General features: G+C 40.7%; 2 protein-coding genes across 5 annotated transcripts in view; one reads left to right on the plus strand and one right to left on the minus strand.

The window, feature by feature from the left end:
- Positions 1–1,101: 1,101 nt before the first annotated feature.
- Positions 1,102–22,639, minus strand: LOC129868361 (myosin regulatory light chain 2, ventricular/cardiac muscle isoform-like). 2 transcript variants are annotated; one of them, XM_055942282.1, is made up of 6 exons: positions 21,891–22,639; positions 9,986–10,151; positions 7,676–7,780; positions 7,364–7,442; positions 4,826–4,874; positions 1,102–1,320 (listed from the first exon to the last, which is right to left on the minus strand). In XM_055942282.1, the coding sequence occupies exons 2-6, from the start codon at positions 10,095–10,097 to the stop codon at positions 1,216–1,218; spliced, it is 450 nt and encodes a 149-aa protein (XP_055798257.1). In that variant the 5' UTR covers positions 10,098–10,151; positions 21,891–22,639; the 3' UTR covers positions 1,102–1,215. The 2 variants fall into 2 exon arrangements, with proteins under 2 accessions (XP_055798257.1, XP_055798256.1); XM_055942281.1 differs by lacking the exon at positions 21,891–22,639 and adding an exon at positions 10,877–10,965.
- Positions 21,965–24,436, plus strand: part of LOC129868358 (homeobox protein cut-like 1) — a 244,473-nt gene continuing 242,001 nt past the window's right edge. For 2 of the 3 annotated variants that reach the window (XM_055942277.1, XM_055942278.1), the window contains exon 1: positions 21,965–22,223. In XM_055942277.1, the coding sequence (XP_055798252.1) occupies positions 22,029–22,223 (195 nt within the window). In that variant the 5' untranslated portion in view covers positions 21,965–22,028. The remainder of the gene's footprint in view (positions 22,224–24,436) is intronic. The other variant, XM_055942279.1, reaches the window with a different exon arrangement.

The raw sequence follows: 24,436 nt of genomic DNA on the forward strand, positions 1-24,436 counted from the left end.
TTGAATAGCTAACTGTAAAAAAAAAATTGACCCGTTGATCTTACTTTTAGCTTCACCTTTTCTTTCTTTCAGTCTGGAGTTATTATTATTATTCAATTTTTACATTACATAATGTTTTTTATGCGCCTGTTGAAAACCACATTTCTAAATAGGTTGAATAGAATAAACGTGTGTTGGATTGGAGATGGAATGTGGTTGTGTGTTGGATGCTCTCATAGGACCGTTTTTATATTGGGTGTGGAGTCCTTGCCAACTCATTTGCAGAGTATGTAACCAGTTTATTATTGCAGCTCAACTGTTATGTCTTTCCCTACAGCATGTCTCTGACAATTTCATGACTCATTACTTCATATTTGTGTGTTTCGGTTTTTCTTAATCTTTGAGGAGAATGGTTCAGTTTTACAGTACGTTCCCTTTTTTATAGTAGGTGTTTTTTGTTTTCGTTTGACTTGGCACAGTATTTTGAATAACGTTATTTTCATAAAATTCACAAATTTTGATTGATTGGGATTTTTGTCTTCGTTGTTTTCTGCACCATTGATATATGGCTCTAGTGTACATATGGAATTGTAAACGTAGCCTATTAAGACACATACTGTAAATGAGACGATTTTTGCCTTAACATTTTTTATTTCAAATTGTACCCTATTTTTTAGTAGATATAAATTATGTAAGAACCTGTCTTATGTTGATCTTCAGTATAACTTGTGGTATTTTACATGCACAATGTAATGTACTCTGGCTTGCTGCTCAACTTATTTGAGTCTCGAATTCTTATGAATTTCCATAAATACTGTGAACAGTGATGTACTGTAACACAATGGACAAATGGGACAGAGAGGATGAATCTGAATCAGTCACCAAACTCCTATTATGTAAGGGCAATCTGAAGCATGGTGTTTTATGTGTATCCCTGTAGCACTCTTCTTCTTCCCTTAACCTCTGTGAACTCCTGCGACTTGAAGGTATCTGAAATATGCAAAAGGCTATTCCCACCTTATATAGAATACATTGTTAAGCATTACCTCTGACCTCAATCAACTCTTCACTTTCAACACCTTCATCTTGAAGTTCAAATGACAATGCCTTGTTAACACCATAGTCCTTTTTACTACGTTTTTATTGTCAGAATGGTGAGATGTGGAAAGGGTGATGATGTGTAGTTGGCTGTCGGAGGTGATTGGTCGGGTGATTTGAAGGTTGTGATTGGTTCCTTTACTCCGCCTCCTTGTCCTCTCCGTGGGTGATAACGTAGCACAGGTTCTTGTAGTCCAGATTGCCGGCGACGTCCAGGGGGAAGTTTGTGAACATGTCTTCAACCTGGATGAGTAAAGCACACAACGGTCACGCTAGGTCATGGGTTGAAACAATTAATTAACTTAGCCCTTTTGCACTTTGAGCTGAATTTGGTGTGTATATTTAGTTTAAATAGAAGTGAACACACATGCATCTCAAGTCAGGATAAGGCCTTCTTTGAGTAAGCCTGGATGAGACATGAATCTCCACTCATGGTTTTGCTTTATGCTATGAAAACAAGCCATGGTAAACACGCATGCAATATTAATGTGAGTTATTTCTGTGAATGCATCCATGTGCTTTTAAGAAAGACATACCATGGTCTCCAAGGGACTCAGTAGTACTGCATTAGGTCACTGTAAGTACATAGGGTTCCTGTGCATATATAGTTAGAATGGGTCAGTGCTCTAGATCGAATCGTACTACACCGGCTCTGACGCTTGTCGGATGTGGCAGGGCTTGCAAACCATTACAGACTTAAAGGGGAGCACAACCGAGAGCTGCCCAGTGACACGAGCATACCAGACGAGCTAAACTACTTCTATGCTTGCGTCGAGGCAAATAACACTGAAACATGCATGACAGCACCAGTTGTTCCGTAAGACTGTGTGATCACGCTCTCCGCAGCCGATGTGAGTAAGACCTTTAAACAGGTCAACATTCCCAAGGCCACAGGGCCAGACGGATTACAAGGACGTGGTATCTCTATTGCACTCCACACTGCCCTTTCCCACCTGGACAAAAGGAACACCTATGTGAGAATGCTATTCATTGACTACAGCTCAGTGTTTAACATCATAGTGCCCTCAAAGCTCATCAATAAGCTAAGGACCCTGGAACTAAACACCTCCCTCTGCAACTGGATCCTAGACATCCTGACGGGCCGCCCCAGGTGGTAAAGGTAGGTAACAACACATCCGCCAAGCTAATCCTCAACACGGGCCCCTCAGGGGTGCGTGTTCAGTCCCCTCCTGTACTCCCTGTTCACTCATAACTGCACGGCCAGGCACAACTCCAACACCATCATCGTTTGCCGATGACACAACAGTGGTAGGTCTGATCACCAACAATGACGAGACAGCCTATAGGGAGGAGGTCAGAGACCTGGCCGTGTGGTGCCAGGACAACAACCTCTCCCTAAATGTGATCAAGACAAAGGAGATGATTGTGGACTACAGGAAAAAGTGGTCCGAGCACGCCCCCATTCTCATCGACGGGGCTGTAGTGGAGCAGGTTGAGAGCTTCAAGTTCCTTGGTGTCCACATCACCAACAAACTAACATGGTCCAAGCACACCACGACAGTCGTGAAGAGGGCACGACAAAACCTATTCCCCCTCAGGAGACTGAAAAGATTTGGCATGGGTCCTCAGATCCTCAAAAGGTTCTACAGCTGCACCATCGAGAGCATCCTGACTGGTTGCATCACTGCCTGGTATGGCAACTGCTCGGCCTCCGATCGCAAGACACTACAGAGGGTAGTGCGTACGGCCCAGTACATCACTGGAGCAAAGCTTCCTACCATACAGGACCTTTATACCAGGCGGTGTCAGAGGAAGGCCCTAAAAATTGTCAAAGACTCCAGCCATCCTAGTCATAGACTGTTGTCTCTGCTACCGCACGGCAAGCAGTACCGGAGCATCAAGTCTAGGTCCAAGAAGCTTCTAAACAGCTACTACCCCCAAGCCATATGACTCCTGAACATCTAATCAAATGGCTACCCAGACTATTTGCATTGCCCCCCCCTTTTACGCCGCTGCTACTCTCTGTTGTTATCTATGCATAGTCACTTTAATAACTCTACCTACATGTACACTACCAAAGTTTGGGGTCACTGACTGTAGAAATGTCCTTGTTTTTTAAAGAAAAGCACCTTTTTTGTCCATTAAAATAACTCCAATTTGATCAGAAATACAGTGTAGACATTGTTAATGTTGTAAATGACTATTGAAGCTGGAAACAGCAACAATATGGAATATCTACATAGGCGTACAGAGGCCTATTATCAGCAACCATCACTCCTGTGTTCCAATGGCACATTGTGTTAGCTAATCCAAGTTTATCATTTTAAAAGGCTAATTGATCATTAGAAAACCCTTTTGCAATTATGTTGGCACAGCTGAAAACTGTTGAGCTGATTTAAAGAAGCAATAAAACTGGCCTTTTTTAGACTAGTTGAGTATCTGGAGTATCAGCATTTGGGGGTTCTGTAACGGTCCTGACCTGTTTTATGTTGTTTTTTGTATGTGTTTAGGTCAGGGCATGTGTTTTGGGTGGGCAGTCTATGTTATCTGTTTCTATGTTGGTTTTGGGTTGCCTGGTATGGCTCTTAATTAGAGGCAGGTGTTTGGCGTTCCTCTAATTAAGAGTCATATTTAGGTAGGTGTTTTCTCACTGTTTGTTTGTGGGTGATTGTCTCCTGTGTCGTCGAATGTATGTACCATACGGGACTGTTTGGCTGTTCGTTTATTTTGATGTCGTCTGTCTCCTGTCCGTGAGTTTACGTTTAGTTATGTAAGTTTATGTTCAGGTTTCGTCAACGTCGTTTTCTTGTTTTGTATATTTGAAAGTGTTTTGTTTCGTCTTGCCGTCGTTATAAATAAAAAGATGGCTTATTTCCCGACTGCTGCATTTTGGTCTGATGATCCTTCTCTCCTCTCCTCGTCCGAGGATGAGGAGAGAGACAGCCCTTACAGGTTCGATTACAGGCTCAAAATGGCCAGAAACAAAGACCTTTCTTCTGAAACTAATCAGTCTATTATTGTTCTGAGAAATGAAGGCTATTCAATGTGAGAAATTACCAAGAAACTGAAGATCTCGTACAATGCTGTGTACTACTCCCTGCACAGAACAACGAATACTGTCTCTAACCAGAATAGAAAGAGGAGTGGGAGGCCCCGGTGCACAACTGAGCAAGAGGACAATTACATTAGAGTGTCTAGTTTGAGAAACAGACGCCTCACAAGTCCTCAACTGGCAGCTTCATTAAATAGTACCCGCAAAACACCAGTCTCAACATCAGCAGTGAAGAGGCGACTCCGGGATGCTGGCCTTCTAGGCAGAGTTGCAAAGAAAAAGCCATATCTCTGTCCAGTGTCTGTGTTCTTTTGCCCATCTTAATCTTCTATTTTTATTGGCCAGTCTGAGATATGGCTGCATTGTTGGTTAGGGGCTCGTAAGTAAGCATTTCACTGTAAGGTCTACACCTGTTCTATTTGGCACATGTGACTGATAAAATGTGTTTTGATTTGATTTGATGGGGACTCAGATCAGATTCACTGTCTTTGTGATGAAACACAGGATCTCTTTTGTGAGGAGTGGTCTGCGGGATGCGTTTGTTCCATAGCATTTCTGGGCCAGGATGAGGCTCAGGGTCACTGATAAATAGGTTAGAAATGGACATGTACAAAATGGACCTGTGTGATAGATGGGACTCTGACAGGAAATTAGGTATGAGTCAACAAAAAAAAGTAGACCCGATTCCAAACCCAAATCTCATTGAGCATCAGAAACTTGAGAGAAGGACATTACCTCAGCTTCGGTGAACTTGTCCGCCTGAGACATGATGTAATATTTGATACTGGAAGGGAAAACGATGATTCGTTAGGTACAGCACATCAACCGTGACAGGGAGTTATTTTCTCAGAGTTGACCCCAAGGAGTTACACATTCTTCCTTAATTATTTCCTAAAACACTTGCAACATTCTACAAGAAAAGGTCTCTTTGCTCAACAAGAATCCATGACTATAAAACTAGCGACGCTATCACTGATGGATAAATATCAGCAATCAAAAAAGAGATGTTCAATAGATTAGAATTCAGTCATTTTTTTAAATTAATCTAATGCCTTACTGTAGTACACTCTTAGAAAAAAAGGTGCTTTGGCTGTCCCCATTGGAGAAGCCTTTGAAGAACCCTTTTGGGTTCCATGAAGAACACTTTCTACAGAGGGTTTTACATGGAACTCAAAAGGGTTCTACCTGGAACCAAAAACGGTTCTCCTATGGGGACAGCCAAATTAACATTTTTTCTAAGAGTGTAGCTAATAACTTAAAGATGTAGGATCTTAATTTTTCCCCTGCTGTAGCAAACTGGCTAATAATAATCCTGCAGCAACAGAAATAGGAATTATTATGTGGATTATAATAAATGGAAAAAAAATTGTAGGGGTAGATCCATTTTTCGTTAGGGCAAATCAAGTCTGACATTTTAAAGTGGAAATTACAAACTTTAAAAGCCTTTTTAAACCTAGAATACACTACAAGTGTGAATTTCCTGCTGTGCAGGAAAATGTTCAGCAACAAAAGAGTGATCAAATTAAGATCCTACATCTATAGGCCCTGATTCAGACTTGAGTTAAGCGTGTGTAAATGGCACGTAAATACCTGTCTATGCGCTTTTCTCTCTATGCGTAATCTGACCTTGAATTTAAGCATGAGAATAGCATGCTATTCACACACTACTCGTTTGAGGTGGAGCTCGAATAAATGAAGGTGTGGCAGAGGTGTGTCTACAGATACACTGTATTCTGGACTTGATTTAATTCCCTCATAATTCCACCAATTTTACGCAAGAGGAACCATGAATAAGATCTAGCGAACCTACCGATTCTAAGTGGAAAAAGTGTCTACTTAATTTTTTTCCGATATAAATAACACCATTCTCCATGCACTGTAATTTACAACTTGATAAGAGCTTTTGATAAGAGCTAGGTAAATGTGTAATCTGTTTGGAACATGGGATTGTAAATACATAAAGCAATTGTTTTAGAATATTTTTTCCTTATGATCTCTGGAGATGAGATTGTGAAACCAGCCGTATGGAAGCAAACTGAAAATCATATCAACATGACATGTAGGCTATTGCGGCCCCTTTTCCACGGTGAAATAGAATATAAATATCTGTGCCGTTATTCCGAATTTGTATTGTATGCCCTCATAATTTGCGTGGACGAAATTTGGAGACTCAAGCTATAGGCTTCTGTATGGCTGAACTTGCCAAATTGATGTATGCGCTTTTGAATGTTTTGATTATATATTTCTCTTTTATTTGCATCATGTTAAATATTAGCCACTATCAGTAGCCACTATCAGTAATACCCACATACATTTATTTTCGCAACGTTCAATTCCTTTTATAATTCTTTCCTCTGTCATGTCCTTCGTGGGTCGCTAGCATTAGTGGATCATATTAGGCTAACATTGCGCAATAATTTGGGACATGTAGCCTATTTTAATCATTATGGGTCTCAGACAACACGTAGCAGGTTAAACCTGGAGCCTGGCGCACTGTTCATGACGACAGGACCATTGTAATACAGTTCCATGATTAGTGAGAATTAGGGTAGATGCATAAAATTATTGTTCAACCCCTATTTTCAACCCCTAACTTTTCTCCACCTTCCAATATTTTATGGATTGAACTTGAATATGACAACTTTCAGGATAAATCAAACCACTGTATTTTTTATTAATCAATATATTTAGAGCATAAAGGCTCTCAAAACAGTTTAAAAAAAATACTCATACATACTTTCTTAACCCAAAAATGTGGCTAAATAATCTAGAAGATCAAACTATCTACCAGTTGGTGCGGAAACAGAGACGAATATGCATAGATGGCTTCATTTTATTGATCCCTATATTCTGACTCAGTTCTCTCAATGTATTCTTTTGAGTCTGTCGACAAAAAACGAATTAAAGGTACATCGTATTTAAAGGGATGGCTTAACATAAATGTACAGAAAACCCTATTGAATGAAAACTCTATGAGAAAATCTGTTGGCCAGCAAGTGGACGGGTTTTCAGCAGTTTCATATTTTTAATAGTTACCTTATTCAGTCACGTTACGCGACTGAATAAGGTAAGTCTGAATAACAAATACTGAGAAATGCGTAGGGAAGGCATGAATTCCAAAACTGGGATCAAGCCCTTATTGAATAATTCCTAAAGCGACTAATTAGATAATTTTAGGAATTTGATCATTACTAACTATACTGCATGCCCAGGGGAAAGAGCTACAGGTACTGTTTCAATGTTTGATGGTATTAGAGTTCATAAAATCCTTACTCTTCTCCCTTGAGGACTCCCTGTCCCTCGGGGTCGAAGATCTTGAAGGCGTTAATAATGGTCTCTTCAGGATCAGTACCTGAGAGAAGACACATGTTTCAGACATACAGCTGGTCTGTCTAAACAGTGCACCGTGGGAAAATGTCACTAAAGGAAAATACAATTTTCCTCATTATAATTGTAGTTCTTAATTTCTGACTGAATATATGATTGTTGTAAAGCATTATCTAGCCATAATGCTTCTGTTTACATGTGATGCACTATCTATGACATGTGCAAGCCCTAGTCGGCCATACAGGGGTGTTGCCTGACCTTTCAACTTCTCGCCAAACATGGAGAGGAATATGGTGAAGTTGATGGGTCCAGGGGCCATCTTCAGCATCTCGTCCAGCTCATCATTACCCACATTGAGACGGCCTGCAGAGACACACAGGACAGGAAGAGATACAGGTCAGAGTTCATTGGGATCACTCACATGACCAGGTGGGGAAAGTGGGAAAGTACAGCAGCACAGGTCTTATGGTCAGAGATGGATCAGTTGGATCAGTCATTCTCTAAATCAATTTTTGTGTTTTGTGAAGCAATCATTACAGTCTCATTGGAGATAGCTAGAGGAGAGAGGGTGTGTTAAACTACTTTAAACCAACCATGGCATTGTTGAATACTTTTTTCTGATTGGCTTAAAGGGCATTATAGAGTGCATTATTTCCCTTTATAAAACTGGGAGGTTTGAGCCCTGAATGCTGATTGGCTGAAAGCTGTGGTATATCAGACCATATACCATGTATTTACTGGTATAATTACGCTGATAGCCAGTTTATAATTAAGTGATACTGCCCGATAAGCCGGTGTTTGGAGGACCTACTGGCACAGGTGTTGTTATCACTTTTATACAACGGGTTACCGACATATTCAAATAATGATTGACATTTTTAATTAAAAACGTTATTTTTATGAATGTATTCATACTTTTTCATCCTTCCACAAGATATACATCCATAACAATGAGCTAATGAGGCGTGAACATTTTCTCACTCGTCAGGACACTGTTGTTCAGAAGACCTAGCCAACAACACAGCTAACACAATCACTTCAAACTGAAGCTGGAAAGACTGCAAACTAGTTGCACTTCGTTTCGTTTTATTTCTTTGTATATATCCATAAAAAGGATGCAGCTGATTCATGATTTCGACTGGCTGAGAAACGCTGCCTGCCTGTCTGTCTCATCCCGACTCCTGACACCATCATTACTATGGGACAGTTGGAAATCGAATTTGAATATTGAAACAATGTTGCAGATGTTGGAGAGATAGACAGCAAGTTTTATACAGATCTCTGCTGTTGAAAACTAGATGTTAGTCTAAAATAAATGTGAGATAATGTCTAGATGCTTTTTGTAATGGAGATCAAGTTTATAAATTGCTTGGCTTGGCTGATGAGGCAGTGGATTGTGCAGTCAAATTGAACAGAGTAAACAGGCATTTTAATGTCACAGATTTAGCCAGTGGTAACTTGTGGAATTGACAGGAGCTGGAATACGATTTTAACCAATCAGCATTCAAGATTAAGCAATAAGGCCTGAGGAGGTGTGGTTTATGGCCAATATACCATGGCTAAGGGCTGTTCTTAGGCATGACCCAACGCAAGGGTTTGTGGTACTGTATATGGCCAATATGTGACCGACAGGCTCAAATCGGTCTTATGTAGCAACATTTGAAATGGTGTTTTTTACATTGGATAAAAGTAGAGACTCAGAGCAACAAATGGTATATCATACACTACAGTTGAGGAACAATGGGAAAGTAATTTTGCTTTTAAAGTTGATAAACAGCTCACTGAACATTACTCGCCCTAGCAGAGCTGGTTAGGCTGTTATGTTATCCAGAGCGTTGGTGACTGCAACTGTGGTGTCAGATTGTCTGTTCCTAAAATCAAAACGTGTCGCTCTCTGAGCGTTCAGAGCGCATGGCCGATGTGTAGGGTTGACCCGAACGTTCTGACCTCACAATGTCAGTCAAGCACCGAAGCTAACTGGCTAGCTACTTCTGTATCCAGGCACTGCACGATGCGTCGTGCGTAAGAACACTCATTAGCACACCTATGCATGGTAGCTATCAGCAGGCTAGAATTCAATGGCTATAGTTAATTCTTACATGTTCTGTTAGAGCTGCTTTTGAAAGCAAAAGTCGAATTGAAAACATTGTCATTGTTGAATTCGGTTTTAATAAAAGCAAGCTAGGGCTGATGGTTTGGTTAGCTAAACTAGCAAGTCTGTTTGGTTACCAGGGTAACTACTGTAGCTGTCTGATTGGCTTGCTAGCTACTTCAGTGGATGCCAAACACATTTCATCCAGCAAATTAACGCATTTATAGCGCCAAATGTGTTAAATTGTAGCCACATCCTTGGAGAAGTAGTTACGCAAGGGATAGTCAACCCGGGGCTCTATGCGTTCTCTGGAAAAAAAATTGTATCTCCATGCGTTCATTATTCTTCATAGAACGCATAGCCCTTGTTGATTATCCCTTGCGCAACTACTTCTCCAAGGATGATAATCTCACCCACCCCTTTTATAATGCAAAGGGAATTCTCCAGAGGAGTTACTAACATTAGCCTTAGCTCACCCAGAGCGCAGAAGGTGTCCCTCAGGTCACTCTTGTCAATGAAACCATCTCTGTTCTGGTCCATGATTGTGAAAGCCTCCTTGAACTCCTGGATCTGGGCTTGCTCAAACATGGAGAACACATTGGAGCTGGCCTCTGCTGCCTTCTTCTTTGCCTTCTTGGGTGCCTGAGATACAGAGGTAGGATCTTAATTTGAGCTAGTTTGCTACAGCAGGAAAATAATCCTGCAGCAACAGGAAATGTGAATTATTACAGTGTGGATTATAATTAATGGACATTTTTGTTGGGGTTCATACATTTTTTTCGTAAGGGAAAATCAAGTCTAAAAGTTGAAATTAGACATTTCTGAACATCAGAAGCCTTTTTAAACCTAAAATACACTACAAGTTTTACATGTCCTTCAATGTAAAGTTCTCCTGCAACAGGGTGATCAAAATAAGATCCTACATCGGTACACAGGAAAATGACAAGTTCTTTGATGTTATGATGAATAGCAACAGCTTGCATACATTTTGATACAGATTGCATACAGTGACATTATGATGTTTTGACAGTATCATGTAATATTACAGTAATATAACAGTAATAATATAATTACTGTTATATTTCCTAAAAAATAATAGGTCATCATTTACTGGATTGTATTTCAAATGCACAACCAAAACTGAACATCTAACATTGAGCTACAGAGCACAGCATCCAGTCACAAAACTACATGGCTGTTAATAGAGTGCATTTAAAAACATTAACAGGTGTCTACTTCTGAAGTAAGTTTAGCTACTCCAAGAACTCTCAGCATCCTAGACACCATAGAAGTGAGACACCTAGTTAACTTCAAGGTGAAGATGAAGACAAGTAGAGAGGAGAGAGTGAAGGAGGTGTCATTCTTACCATTGTGTTAGGAGTTTCTCAGTTGTTCACTTACTCTTGAGAGAACACTAAAAAGTGACCCTGGTTACTTATATAGCAAAACATTTGGCTCCTCTGCCCACCTGCACTATGTTTAGACAATGGGGGGACATTACCCTAGGCATGCCAGCCATATAAAGGACTAACACCCACCGCCCCCAGCCACCCATTGTAATTGACCCATGCAGGGGTGCTGTGGCTCTGAACAGTTTAAGTGACACACTATCTTAGAAGCAGGGGACACAGTTAGAAGTTCAAATCTGGCACCTATCCTCGAGAGGGGGCTGGGGGGGGGGGGGGGGGGTTATGGGTAGTTGTAAATATGTGAGAATGCCTCAGACTTCACAGGTCCTGTACACTCTTAGAAAAAGGGTTCCAAAGGGGTTCTTCGGCTGTCCCCATAGGATAACACTTTTTAGTTACAGATAGAACTCTTTTCGGTTCCATGTAGACCCTCTGTGGAAAGGCTTCTACATGGAACCCAAAAGGGTCTTACTTGGAACCAAAAATAGTTATTTAAAGGGTTCTCCTAGATAGCGTTTATTTTCGAAGAGTGTAGTTAGGACGTGTGCAACGCCGCATCTCAGCCCGCTAGATTACCACGGTAATGAATTGATGCCCTTGTCTAGTTTGTGTGGAAGGAGAGGCTTTGAACAGCTGTGGTGGAGCTTTTCACTAATAGGAGGGTTGGACACCATGACTGGATCGGATTTCTTTAGAGAGTTGAGCATTGAGCAACCACTACAGCGATGACTGCAGTAAATAACATTGACACAGCTCAAGTCAGCTGCACACTCAAGATAGCTCACTTTTGTCAAACAATTCAGTTGTGCTCACAGTTCAACATTTATTTCTGAAATAGTATTTTGGGACCAAAGTATGTCACTATTGGCAGCACAGATGTGTCTGGGTAGTATAAGCCAAACACCAGATTCTTGATAGAAACATAAGCCCTTCAGATTGAATGGTCAAGCGATAAAATAGCTCCTATTGACCTCAGTTGTACAGATATGGATTGCTGTTGTGCTGGCGGCGCTTTATATGTTTGTGTGGAAAACAGGTGACCATTGTTGTGTCAGACAGCAGTAACTCATCTCCACAGGAGAGAGGCCTATTTTAGCTGAGTGATACATAGGTGTGTGTGTGTGTGTGTGTGTGTGTGTGTGTGTGTGTGTGTGTGTGTGTGTGTGTGTGTGTGTGTGTGTGTGTGTGTGTGTGTGTGTGTGTGTGTGTGTGTGTGTGTGAGTGTGTGCACGTGCGTGCGTGTGTGTACAGTAAAATAAAATTTGCTCGTATAACGAATGGGTTTGGGGAGACTTTGAAGACTGTGGAGAATGTCCTATTGCTGTGGCCCCTGGCACGACATTGTGTGGACCAGGGTGAGGATATTCACGGAGGGCCAATGGAGGGTTGTGTCCATGTTGGGTGCTTCTCCAAGCAGAGGGAGCGGCGAGGAGTCAAGGTCTCCAGGGGCAACAGTGCCATGGGCACTGCATTCCTCCACTAACACAGATGACTTGGACTCCTTCCAAGCATTATTCTTGCACCCTCAAGGCCCTCCTCCATTTCCACCCAGCCCTGTCAATCACTGTATTCACATCATAGACTACCAGACATGTCAATCACTTCTAGAATTCTCCCCCTACTGCATGTAGGGCTACATGCACAATATGTACTCTAGTTATATCTGACTCAGGGGAGTGTTTGCCGAATGGCCAAATGGCATTCCTTTCAGATCCACTGTCCACACGGAGAGGAGAAATAAAGGCTTAGAGACAGGGACAAGGTCTCACATTTGCACAAAAATCCAAGTTTTGCATTTGTGTCTCTCATATTAGAATTTAGCCCTGTGAGAGTATGCGCATCTTTGAGTGTAGTCCCTATTATTAGACACTTCCCAGTGAATGTTTTGTCTGTGTTGACTAATTCCCTGACAGGGGGAAAGGATCCATCTGATCCACCTGATCCGCCTGAAGCTCACTGTTGTCATAGGGCTTTGGCCAGCTCAATTTATTATAGGCCACTCCATCAGTTAGGCCTTCAGCGCCCCCCCCCGGTGATTAAATTGCGGTTGCTAACTGTGAAATTGACATCAAGCTCATACAGACACCCTATCTGAAATTGACCCCATCCCCCTAAACAATTGTGGAGATCTGAGATTTAATAACTGTAAGCGTATGGCAAAACCTCAGCCTAGAAGAACAAGCTTGAACTATTACAGAAGGTACATATTTTATTTAACTGGGTAAGTCAGTTAAGAACAAATTCTTATTTACAATGACAGACTAGTGGGTTAACTGCCTTGTTCAGGGACAGAACGACAGCTTTGTACCTTGTCAGCTCAGGGATTCGATGTAGCAACCTTTCAGTTACTGGCCCAACAGTCTAACCACTAGGTTACCTGCCATCCCAAAATTAGGGTGAGGGAACTCCTAGATTCTGCAGAGATAACAAGATATAATGCCAAGCAAGGTACAGTACCGTGCATTAACAAAGCTTTTTTGGAAGGTGAAAATATGTTAATGAATTAATACATATACTAAGTGGTTTAGCTATCTCTTACAGAAGGATATTATATACCTCAGCTAAATAGTAATTTCATATGATTGTCAGTAGATGGCGACGTATTCCCAGAGAAGGGCACTGATCATACTTGATACCGTTTCAATTTACAGTGAAACTAAACAATACCAGGTAGAGAGAGTGGATGAACCTCCATCTTTGATGTTAGTCCATTAACTTTGTTGACATATTTAGTAAGTACCTGAAAAATAATGTATATTTATCCCACAGAATATTTGTTTTTATTTCTGTCTGATATATAGTAATGCAATATGATATGACATTAATAATCTTTAAAATTATTCCAATGATGAACCTCTACTTGAACCAATAATGGCACTATAATATGATTTACATTCCATCCCCCACATACACACAAACACTCCCACAGACAAGCACCAAACAATGCTCGCTGGGTGGCTTTCAACTCACCCTCCCAATTCCATTCATTTCCGATGTCTTCTAAAAGGCTAGCATTTCCTTAATTAAAATTTAATTCAGCATGCCGTCTCCTTAAAACAAGGACTAGCCTCCAGAGAATTCTTATTTGATTAAAAAAAGACGAGGAGGAGAAGCGGGGAGTCATGGGTAGATCTTCGTGTGGGGGAGACGGCCCTAATTGGGCTCCCCAGAGGGCCCTGACTGAGAGAGAGCGAGAGAGGGAGAACAAGTCAGAGAGAGAGAAAGGGAGAGAGAGAGAGAGAGCGGGAGAGAGAGGGGCAGCAGCAGTAGCAACAGCAGTAGTGGTAGTGGTAGCACCAGGCTCTGGTGGGTTAGGAAAACAAATTGCCAGTGGGAGGGAAGATGCTGGGCTGAGTGCTCCCTGAGCCCCTTGCTGAGGAGAGGGGAGGAGCACAGAGCCTCAGGGGTCTACTGGGGCCCTCCTCAAATCCCAATCCCCTCCTCAGCACCGCACTGCACGCCTGGGCTACTATCTGCTACAGCTCCCTATGTCTCACTCTTCCTCTCTTCCCCTGTGTGATTTCAGCTCTCTTCTTTTCCCCTTTTCTCTCGCCCTCTCTCTTCATGTGTGAGCTATACTTATATTCCCTCTCTCCCTCTCCCTTCTGAGCTATACTTCAACATGGCTCCTCTCTCGCTCTTTCCTATTACTGTACCTGAGTTACACTGCTTCCTCTGTTCCCCCTCTCCCCCTTCTGTCTTCATCCCTTTTCCTGCACACTTGTATGAATATTTGTGTGTGCGTGCACATGTATGTGTGTGTGTGACTTTCTGACAGTCACACAAGGGAGCCCAGCCAGGGGAGATGGGGACAGGAAAGTGTCTCCTTCTCAGTTCCCTCGTGGCCTATGTGCATTCAGCATGTCACTGCTATTGTTGTAGTCCATTTGCATAGCAATGCTTTGTTTGAATTAGCCCACGGCACAATTTATATATTTTTATCTCTACAGTTTCAGTGCATAATGTACTGTCATTTTGAATAAGAATTTAATTTTAAGAATTATGATGTGTGTGTATGCTACTATTCATTTTTCTTTAAGTGATATTCACTGCTGTACGTCCTCCTGTACATGTAATGTAAAACGTTGGTACCATTCTTCAACGCAGCACACCAAGTTGGCAGGTTGATTAACAGTAATTTTCCATTTTAATTGGGAAACCCAAACATAATTAATCATCAGAAAGCCCCCTACCCCCACCTTTCTCCTTCTTTCCTCCCTCTCTCTCTCTCTCTCTTTCTTTTTTGAAAGGAGATGTTGGGAAACGCTCCTTCATCAAACTTGCCCATCCGTGTCTGTTAAGTTCCCATCTTCCGCTGCGCAAACACAATCGTCACGCCGAAGTGCCTTGTTAAGGCACAGATAGCCCCCAGAGAGAGAGAGGAGCTAGCTGGTCCCTGCAATACTGACGCACTCACATGCATGATTAGGTTTAAATGGACGGCCCTGATGAGGCCAGGACTGACGGCGTATCTACGACACTCACTCAATGTCTAGCAAGAGAGTGGGAGACTGAGGAAAGGAGAGAGAAAGAGGGAGAGAGAGAGGGGGGAGGAGGACATGTAGAGAAAGGGAAAGAGAGAAGGGCAGAGAAAGGAATAGATGGAGGGAGAGAGAGAGAGAGAGAGAGAGAGAGAGAGAGAGAGAGAGAGAGAGAGAGAGAGAGAGAGAGAGAGAGAGAGAGAGAGAGAGAGAGAGAGAGAGAGAGAGAGAGAGAGAGAGAGAGAGAGAGAGAGAGAGAGAGAGAGAGAGAGAGAGAGAGAGAGAGAGAGAGAGAGAGAGAGAGAGAAGCCGACAGAATCGTTTAAATAAATCCTACATGTGTGGGGGGAGAAAAAGTGACACATGCATTTAAATCTCAAGTGCTTTCAGCACATTTTCTCCAGGATTTGTCTTTGATTAATGTAATATCTCCTCTTCAAAGACAATATACATTTGTTCAACATTTCTACAAAAGTCTAGCTTAATTGAGACTCATCTTTTCTCCATTCAGAACTGTAACTTATAGCCGAAAGTCATTTTTTCTCTATTTAGTTACTAATAGTTGTCCAATTTAGTCTCATTACGAGTTGAGCATTTCATTGGAATAAGTCCTCTTAAACAGAGAGTGAGAGGAGGTGATGTGAGATACAGATGCGAGTGTAATAGCTAGCTACAAGTGAAGTCGGAAGTTTACATACACTTAGGATGGAGCCATTAAAACTCGTTTTTCAACCACTCCACAAATTTCTTGTTAACAAAGTATAGTTTTGGCAAGTCGGTTAGGACATCTACTTTGTGAATGACACAAGTAATTATTCCAACAATTGTTTACAGACAGAATATTTCGCTTATAATTCACTGTATCATAATTCCAGTGGGTCAGAAGTTTACATACATTAAGTGCCTTTAAACTGCTTGGAAAATTCCAGAAAATTATGTAATGGATTTAGAAGCTTCTGATAGGCTAACTGACATAATTTGAGACTATTGGGGGTGTACCTGTGGATGTATTTCAAGGCCTACCTTCAAACTCAGTGGCTCTTTGCTTGACATCATGGGAAAATCAAAAAGAATCAGCCAAGACCTCAGGATAAGAATTGTAGACCTCCACAAGTTTGGTTCATCCTTGGGAGCAATTTCCAAACGCCTGAAGGTACCACGTTCATCTGTACAAACAATAGTACGCAAGAATAAACACCATGGGACCACGCAGCCGTAATAACGCTCAGGAAGGAAACGCATTATGTCTCCTAGAGATAAAGGTACTTTGGTGCAAAAAGTGCAAATCAATCCCAGAACAACAGCAAAGGACCTTGTGAAGATGCTGGAGGAAACAGGTACAAAAGTATCTATATCCACAGTAAAACGAGTCCTATATCGACATAACCTGAAAGGCCGCTCAGCAAGGAAGAAGCCACTCCTCCAAAACCGTCATAAAAAAGCCAGACTACAGTTTGCAACTGCACATGAGGACAAAGATCGTACTTTTTGGAGAAATGTCCACTGGTCTGATGAAACAAAAATAGAACTGTTTGGCCATAATGACCATCGTTATGTTTGGAGGGAAAAGGGGGAGGCTTGCAAGCCGAAGAACACCATCCCAACCGTGAAGCACGGGGGTGGCAGCATCGTGTTGTGGGGGTGCTTTGCTGCAGGAGGGACTGATGCACTTCACAAAATAGATGGCCAATTATGTGGATATATAGAAGCAACATCTCAAGGCATCAGTCAATAAGTTGAAGGTTGGTCGCAAATGGGTCTTCCAAATGGACAATGACCCCAAACATACTTCCAAAGTTGTGGCAAAATGGCTTAAGGACAACAAAATCAAGGTATTGGAGTGGCCATCACAAATCCCTGACCTCAATCCTATAGAAAATCTGTGGGCAGAACTGAAAAAGCATGTGCAAGCAAGGAGGCCTACAAACCTGACTCAGTTACATCAGCTCTGTCAGGAGGAATGGGCCAAAATTCACCCAACTTATTGTAGGAAGCTTGTGGAAGGCTACCCGAAACGTTTGACCCAAGTTGAACAATTTAAAGGCAATGCTACCAAATACTAATTGAGTGTATGTAAACTTCTGACCCACTGGGAATGTGGTGAAAGAAATAAAAGCTGAAATAAATCACTCTCTACTATTATTCTGACATTTCACATTCATGAAATAAAGTGGGGATCCTAACTGACCTAAGACAGGGAATTTTTACTTGGGTTAAATGTCAGGAATTGTGAAAAACTGAGTTTAAATGTATTTGGCTAAGGTGTATGTAAACTTCCGACTTCAACTGTATATATTATCCATGATTATGATTAGGTCATTGTGTGTGCATGTCATGTGTCTGTCTATATGCCAACCTATCTGTCTGTACTGTACGTATAGTGCATTCGGAAAGTACTCAGACCCCTATCCTTTTCCCACATTTTGTTACAATTGTGTCTTATTCTAAAATGGATAAACATATTTTTTCCCTCATCAATCTACACACAATATCCCATAATGACAAAGTGAAAACAGGTTTTTAGAAATGTTTGCTAATTTATTAAAAATATAACATGTAAATACCTTCTTTACATAAGTATTCAAACCCTTTGCTATGAGATTTGAAATTGAGCTCAGGTGCATCCTGTATCCATTGGTCTTTTTTTATGTTTCTATAACTTGATTGGAGTCCACCTGTGGTACATTTAATTGATTGGACATGATTTGGAAAGGTACACATCTGTCTATATAAGGTCTCACAGATGACAGTGCATGTCCGAGAAAAAACCAAGCCATGAGGTTGAAGGAATATTCCGTAGAGCTCCGAGACAGGATTGTGCCGAGGCACAGATTTGGGGAAGGGTACCAAACAATTTATGCAGCATTGAAGGTCCCCAAGAACACAGTGGCCTCCATCATTCTTAAATGGAAAAAGTTTGGAACCACCAAGACTCTTCCTAGAGCTGGCACCAGGCCAAACTGAGCAATCGGGGGAGAAGAGCCATGGTCCGGGAGGTGACCAAGAACGCGATGGTCACTCTGACAGAGCTCAAGAGTTCCTCTGTGGAGATGGGAGAAACTTTTAGAAGGACAACCATTTCTGCAGCACTCCACCAAACAGACCTTTATGGTAGAGTGGCCAGACGGAAGCCACTCCTCAGTAAAAGGAACATGTCAGCCCGATTGGAGTTTGCCAAAAGGCACCTAAAGGACTCTCACATCATGAGAAACAACATTCTCTGGTCTGATGAAACCAAGATTGAACTCATTGGCCTGAATGCCAAGTGTCACATCTGGAGGAAACCTGGCACCATCCCTACGGTGAAACATGGTGGTGGCAGCATCATGCTGTGGGGATGTTTTTCAGTGGCAGGGACTGGGAGACTAGTCGGGATGGAGGGAAAGATGAACAGAGCAAAGTACAGAGAGATCCTTCATGAAAATCTGCTCCAGAGCGCTCAGGACCTCAGACTGGGGGCGAAGGTTCACCTTCCAACACGACAACAACCCTAAGCACACAGCCAAGACAACTCAGGAGTGGCTTCGGGACAAGTCTCTGAATGTCCTTACGTGGCCCAGCCAGGACCTGAAATTGAACCCGATTGAAACATCTCTGGAGAGACCTGAAAATAGCTGTGTAGCGACGCTCCCCATCCAACCTGATAGAGCTTGAGAGGATATGCAGAGAAGAATGGAAGAAACTCCCCAAATACAGGTGTGCCAAGCTTGTAGCGTCATACCCAAAAAGACATGAGGCTGTTATCGCTGCCAAAGGTGCTTCAACAAAGTACTGAGTAAAGGATCTGAATACTTGTGTAAATGTGATATTTCAGTTTAAATATTTTATAAATTAGCAAACATTTCTAAAAAACTGTTTTTGCTTTGTCATTATGGGGTATTGTGTGTAGATTGATGAGCGAAAAAAAAGAAGATTTAATCCATTTAAGAATAAGGCTTTAACGAAACAAAATGTGGATAAAGTCAAGGGGTCTAAATACTTTCCGACGGCACTGTATGAGTGTTTGTTTGCCTTTGTATGTTCTCCTATACTCTAATAATTTAATTGAAAATGTTCTAGACTACTACCTGTGCCTGGGAGGGTTCTAGTGGGGGAAAGTGCACTACTGAACAGACACAGTGAGATAATACTGACAGGATGTCTCTCTCTCTCTCTCACGGTAAGGATACCCTTGGCTGCAATGGAAAAGGGCATGCTGGCCTGTCTTTCAGGTTTCATTTATAATCACTGTGCACCCCACCCAGCCCAAGCATTAACTGAGAGAAAATGTATGTGGGTGAATGGGGGAAAAGTCACTCATAAACGGAAACTGCATCCATGAATACGTTGACAGGGGTTTTATGAGGGATTGTAGGAGGTTTGTACTCACTATGAATAAATGGCAGCCCGCTCCTATGGTTGACTTAGTATTTAGTAGTCTTCTAAGTGTATTGAATTTGAAATGAGGTAGTCTAAGATAAACTGATGTACTCAAACAAGTTATCGGCTGTATAAATTGGTTGCCTCTATATGTTCTCAAGCAGGCCATTTTGTGGTTTAATAGAATCCAGAGATGTTTCACCTAAAGCATTAATTTACTCTTTGCTTCTTAGAATGATTCATTAGATAACGTAATGTCTGTTTGGGGGTGTGATGATAAAATCCATACGTTTAGGAGAACAGACTAGTTTGGTGCGCTAGGTCTTATGGGGGATCTTAATTACATGTACGGTTACATGCATCAAATGACAGGGTCGAACAAGTATGCATTTCCTTCTCTTCAAGTGGGCTTGCATGCGGTGCCATGGGATTTTGTTAAATGCTAAATGTGTCTGGTGTTTCTCTTTACTTTTCAACAAGTTATTCTGCCACTAATGAGCCAAAGAACTTTAAGAGCCAGGAATTTTCAACGGGAGCAATTGTGGCTGGGTGAAACAGCCTCTGATTCTATGGTAACTTAGAAAGGCTATACTGTTTCCTTCAAATGCAATAGAATGGAACATTTTCAGATTATCATGGAAACAAACATTCTTGTACAATGATATACAAATAGTCTGGAAAAAATGGTTGCTTCTAAGACAGCTAAATTTATCACTTTGTACTGTGCAGGGTTCAACAAAAGTGCAAAATCCAAATTGAAGTTGAACTTCATATTATATAAATATGTGTATATTATATAAATAACCTTTATCAGCATAACAAAAATGTTCAACAGTCTGTGACTACGGAAAATATATATATATAAAAAGATAACACTACATTCAGGCCTGCTGTAATAAGGCAAATAAATAATGATGTCAATAGTTTGTGTGCAGGAGTGAACAATACTTGGCTTTATAATCACTGTGATTACATGATTATTTTTTATTTGGGACTTTAAAATAATTAAAACTGACATCCAGCAATATTCAAGTTCTTAAATGTGTTAAAAGTTTACATGAGTTACTTGACCTTAATATATACATGTTCTCTATTATAAACAAAAACACCAAAGTTGTGATTAAATTCTTTAAGTTTACTTTAGGCTATTTTAGATCTGTAAAATCTGAGAAAAGGTGTTGGTGAATAGTTTGTAAAGTCAAAAGAAGGAAACTTTACAATCGAAAATAGCATAATGTATATAGCACAACATTGAAACCTATAGATTCAAGCAGGTTGCTCGTATTCCTATTTCAGACCTACAGGGGCGCTGTTATCCCAAATTCAAGTTCAAATTCAAGCACACATTGCTGAGACGGCTGAAGTATTAATAAACATTAGTCCATGAACATATAGTAATGCTTTTACAATGCAAACTATACATTGCAATTACTACATTTTTAAAAAAAAGTTCAAGTAAAACATTCTGTGCAGGAATTAATTTACAATAAAATAGGTCTTGTGTTATCAGTGTTATTTTTAAAACCCTTACAGAGCTTTATCCTGATTAATTGGATTCCTTTCTAATATCAAGTTTAACAACCTCAATATAACGAGATCAAACTATAGAGGCCTAATTAAAATGCATTTGATCAGACACCGTTTCCTTTTTTATCAACAAATATCCCCACTATAAAACTACCAATCAATTGATTGGTGGTGGCTTGTTCAAGTAAGAACACTTCAATAGGGCGTTTGTTCATACGTTTTAATTTACAAAGGGCGTTCATTGGTATTATTTTGTTTGTTTTAATTTGTTTCACTTGAAAGAGAACTGACGGTTCACAAAATAATTGTTTGACTTAAACGATGGCTGCCACAAAGAACTAGTAACATGACTAGTGTAAAAACGAACTATTATAGAATGATCATCTTAATCCAACAATCATTAAATGCATTTGAGCATTGATGAATAAATTGCACAAAGAAATGACAGAAACATCAGAAACAATAGCCTAAATGTAAAACACGAGGAACTACATTTGGCAATCATTTTCTAATGTATAGTAAGCAATATGAAATAGCAATATTGGCAATAACAGGTCGAAAAACGAATAAGCAGTCCAAAATGCACACTCGACAACAAATCTTACTGCATCGTTCACGATCTACGTGGAAGATCCATCCCGTGGTTTAGCTGTTAAAGAAATTGCCAACTACCATTCAATAATTCTATTCCGTGGCCCTATTCAATATTACAGGTTCCTGTTCAATAACTCCATTCCGCGCACATGTTCAATAAGCGATGGCCCTGTTCAATTGCTCCGCTCCGTGTTTTGCGCGCGCTCCCCCTCCTTTCTACTGAACTCCAGCCCCTCGCGCTCTCTCTATCAGCCTCTCACTCAGTCTCAATATGTCTCAAGATGGCGGCCAATGCGGGATCGATGTTTCAATATTGGAAGCGCTTAGATTTACAGCAGCTGCAGGTCAGCCTTTTTCCTTCAAGTTTCTCTGCTTTCTTGAAGCCTTATGTGTGGAAACCCGTTGTCGAGTTGTGGCTTCGCTCTTGAGCCCCTCTTTGCCGGTGTTTGTGGCCGCTTTTGGAGCTCTCTTCTCCCATTGATTAAAGCGGCTCTCTCGTTGATCGGAAATTGATCCTCTTTGTTCAATTCCCATCGATCAGACATCATGGCCGAGGGGAAGCGGTCACTATGGCAATTCGGGGACCGAAAGCGATTCAATACTCATGGAAGACTATTCTAGTGCAAAACTGGCAATTTAACACTTTTGAGAGGATGTATTTGATGTTCTTGATGCGTTTTGTTTGAATAATTTTGTTAAAGAAAATAAGTGCGTTTGTTGTCTAGAGCTCTCGCGGGTGGCGCTGTGGTGCTGAAACGAGTTGGGTGCAGAAGAGTTAGGTGACTTATTTATGTTATCTTAAATGTTTTACACGGGGAAATATTGCTTTTGAAGAAGAAATATACGAAATGCTTTGACACTATGCTATTCATAATAGCTGTTTATAGTTAATATATTCGAGAAAAGCCTCTTGCGAAGGCTCTTGCCCAGTGTGACCTCTTTATTTAGGGAAGTGTTGTGTAGACTAATAGCTATTTTAATAATATGAAAACAGTTAGCCAATGTCTAGTTTCCGCATAGTTTGTCGTGGCAGTGTTCATCTGTTGAAAAATAAGTGTTATAGATAGGAAGTCCAGTGAAATTGTGATTTCTACTCTTTACGCGTAGCCATAGGCAATCCTGTAGACATGGATTTGTTTACCCAAATTCAAATGTGCGTGTTTTTAATCTGAAATAGTTTAGCCTACCATTGAGGTAATAACCAAGTTGTATGCTTTATTTCGTTTGAATTGTGCGCTCAATAGATTTTAAACGAGTGCACGAGCCACTTTTGCTTTCATGATTTGCTATGTTTATCTGTTTTACAGTTGTTTTGCTTTCATGATTTGCTATGTTTATCTGTTTTTACAATCGAAAGTCACATATCGACATAGGCTGCAGTTTAAATTAAGCACGTAGCCTACACAAACTTCATACATCGCTTCTTTAAATTGATTTCAACAGGTTCAAGTTATCTAAGACTGAATTTGAATTGATCCTTGAATAATCGACAGGAGCAACTTGAGAGTGGTTTTTGCATATTGGGCAAATGTAATTGGTTTAATGTTTGAAATAGCCTAATCTCTAAATATGTTATTCCAAATAAAAATTGCTTGGTGGGTGCGAATGACAATCAATAGTCTCATGGAATTTAGGTGTTATTGGACGAATCATAATGAATGTGATTCGATAACGTTTGCAAATATATTCGTTTTCATGAAGGATACTCAATGTGTATGTCACATTTAAACAAACCCCTACTACCAATCACAACATACTTATTTATGTAGGTAGTATAGATAAACATTTGAAATCAATAGCCTATTGGATTACTTTTATTTTTTGTATTCTTTCTGATTTCTAAATGTCAATGAACCTAGTAGCTTACTAAAAGCCAATTCAACTCCAATTTCGTGGATTTGTCGTCTTTTCATGCATTTTACATATGAAAGTAATGTTTTTCAAATGGGGGTCGTAATATCTATATAGGTGGCCCCTAGGCTACTATCAAAGGAATGCGTTTGAAATGTACACGTCACTCTGAGTCTCACAGGTTTTGCATATCATGTCAGGAGGGGGAATGGGACAATGCGTGCATTTTTCAATGGACAATATTTCCATCCCAAGATTAATTCAATTATAAAAAATGTGCCGGAAATGTTATTCTTATTCATCCCTATGCCATTTATTCTCGACCATTGTTTTCCTTGCCGCCGAGTGTCCGCCATAGCCAAGCTCTGCTGCGGCCAGGGAACAGGTTGATCTCACGCTCAATCACAAGAATGTGTTTCCTCAGCTACTGTGCCCGGTGCGACATTTGCCATCGCCTTTTGAAATAATTGTATTTGTTTGAAAAGAAAATATGGGTGCATTTGACTGCTATGCTCCTATACTGTTCTTTCCCCATCGGAATTTGTTCTCGCTGTTTTGGATTCAACTGATTCATGGATTTTTGGGAGGAATATTTTCACGTAGCCTAAGCTATTGTGCCTTTCTCGCAAAAAATATTTTTCCGTCTGATTTAAAACAAAGAAATGTAGAACATGTTGACGCTTTTATGACTGGTTTATGATTCTCA

Source organism: Salvelinus fontinalis, chromosome 13, assembly GCF_029448725.1.
Source record: "Salvelinus fontinalis isolate EN_2023a chromosome 13, ASM2944872v1, whole genome shotgun sequence".
In the NCBI taxonomy this organism is placed as follows: Eukaryota; Metazoa; Chordata; class Actinopteri; order Salmoniformes; family Salmonidae; genus Salvelinus; species Salvelinus fontinalis.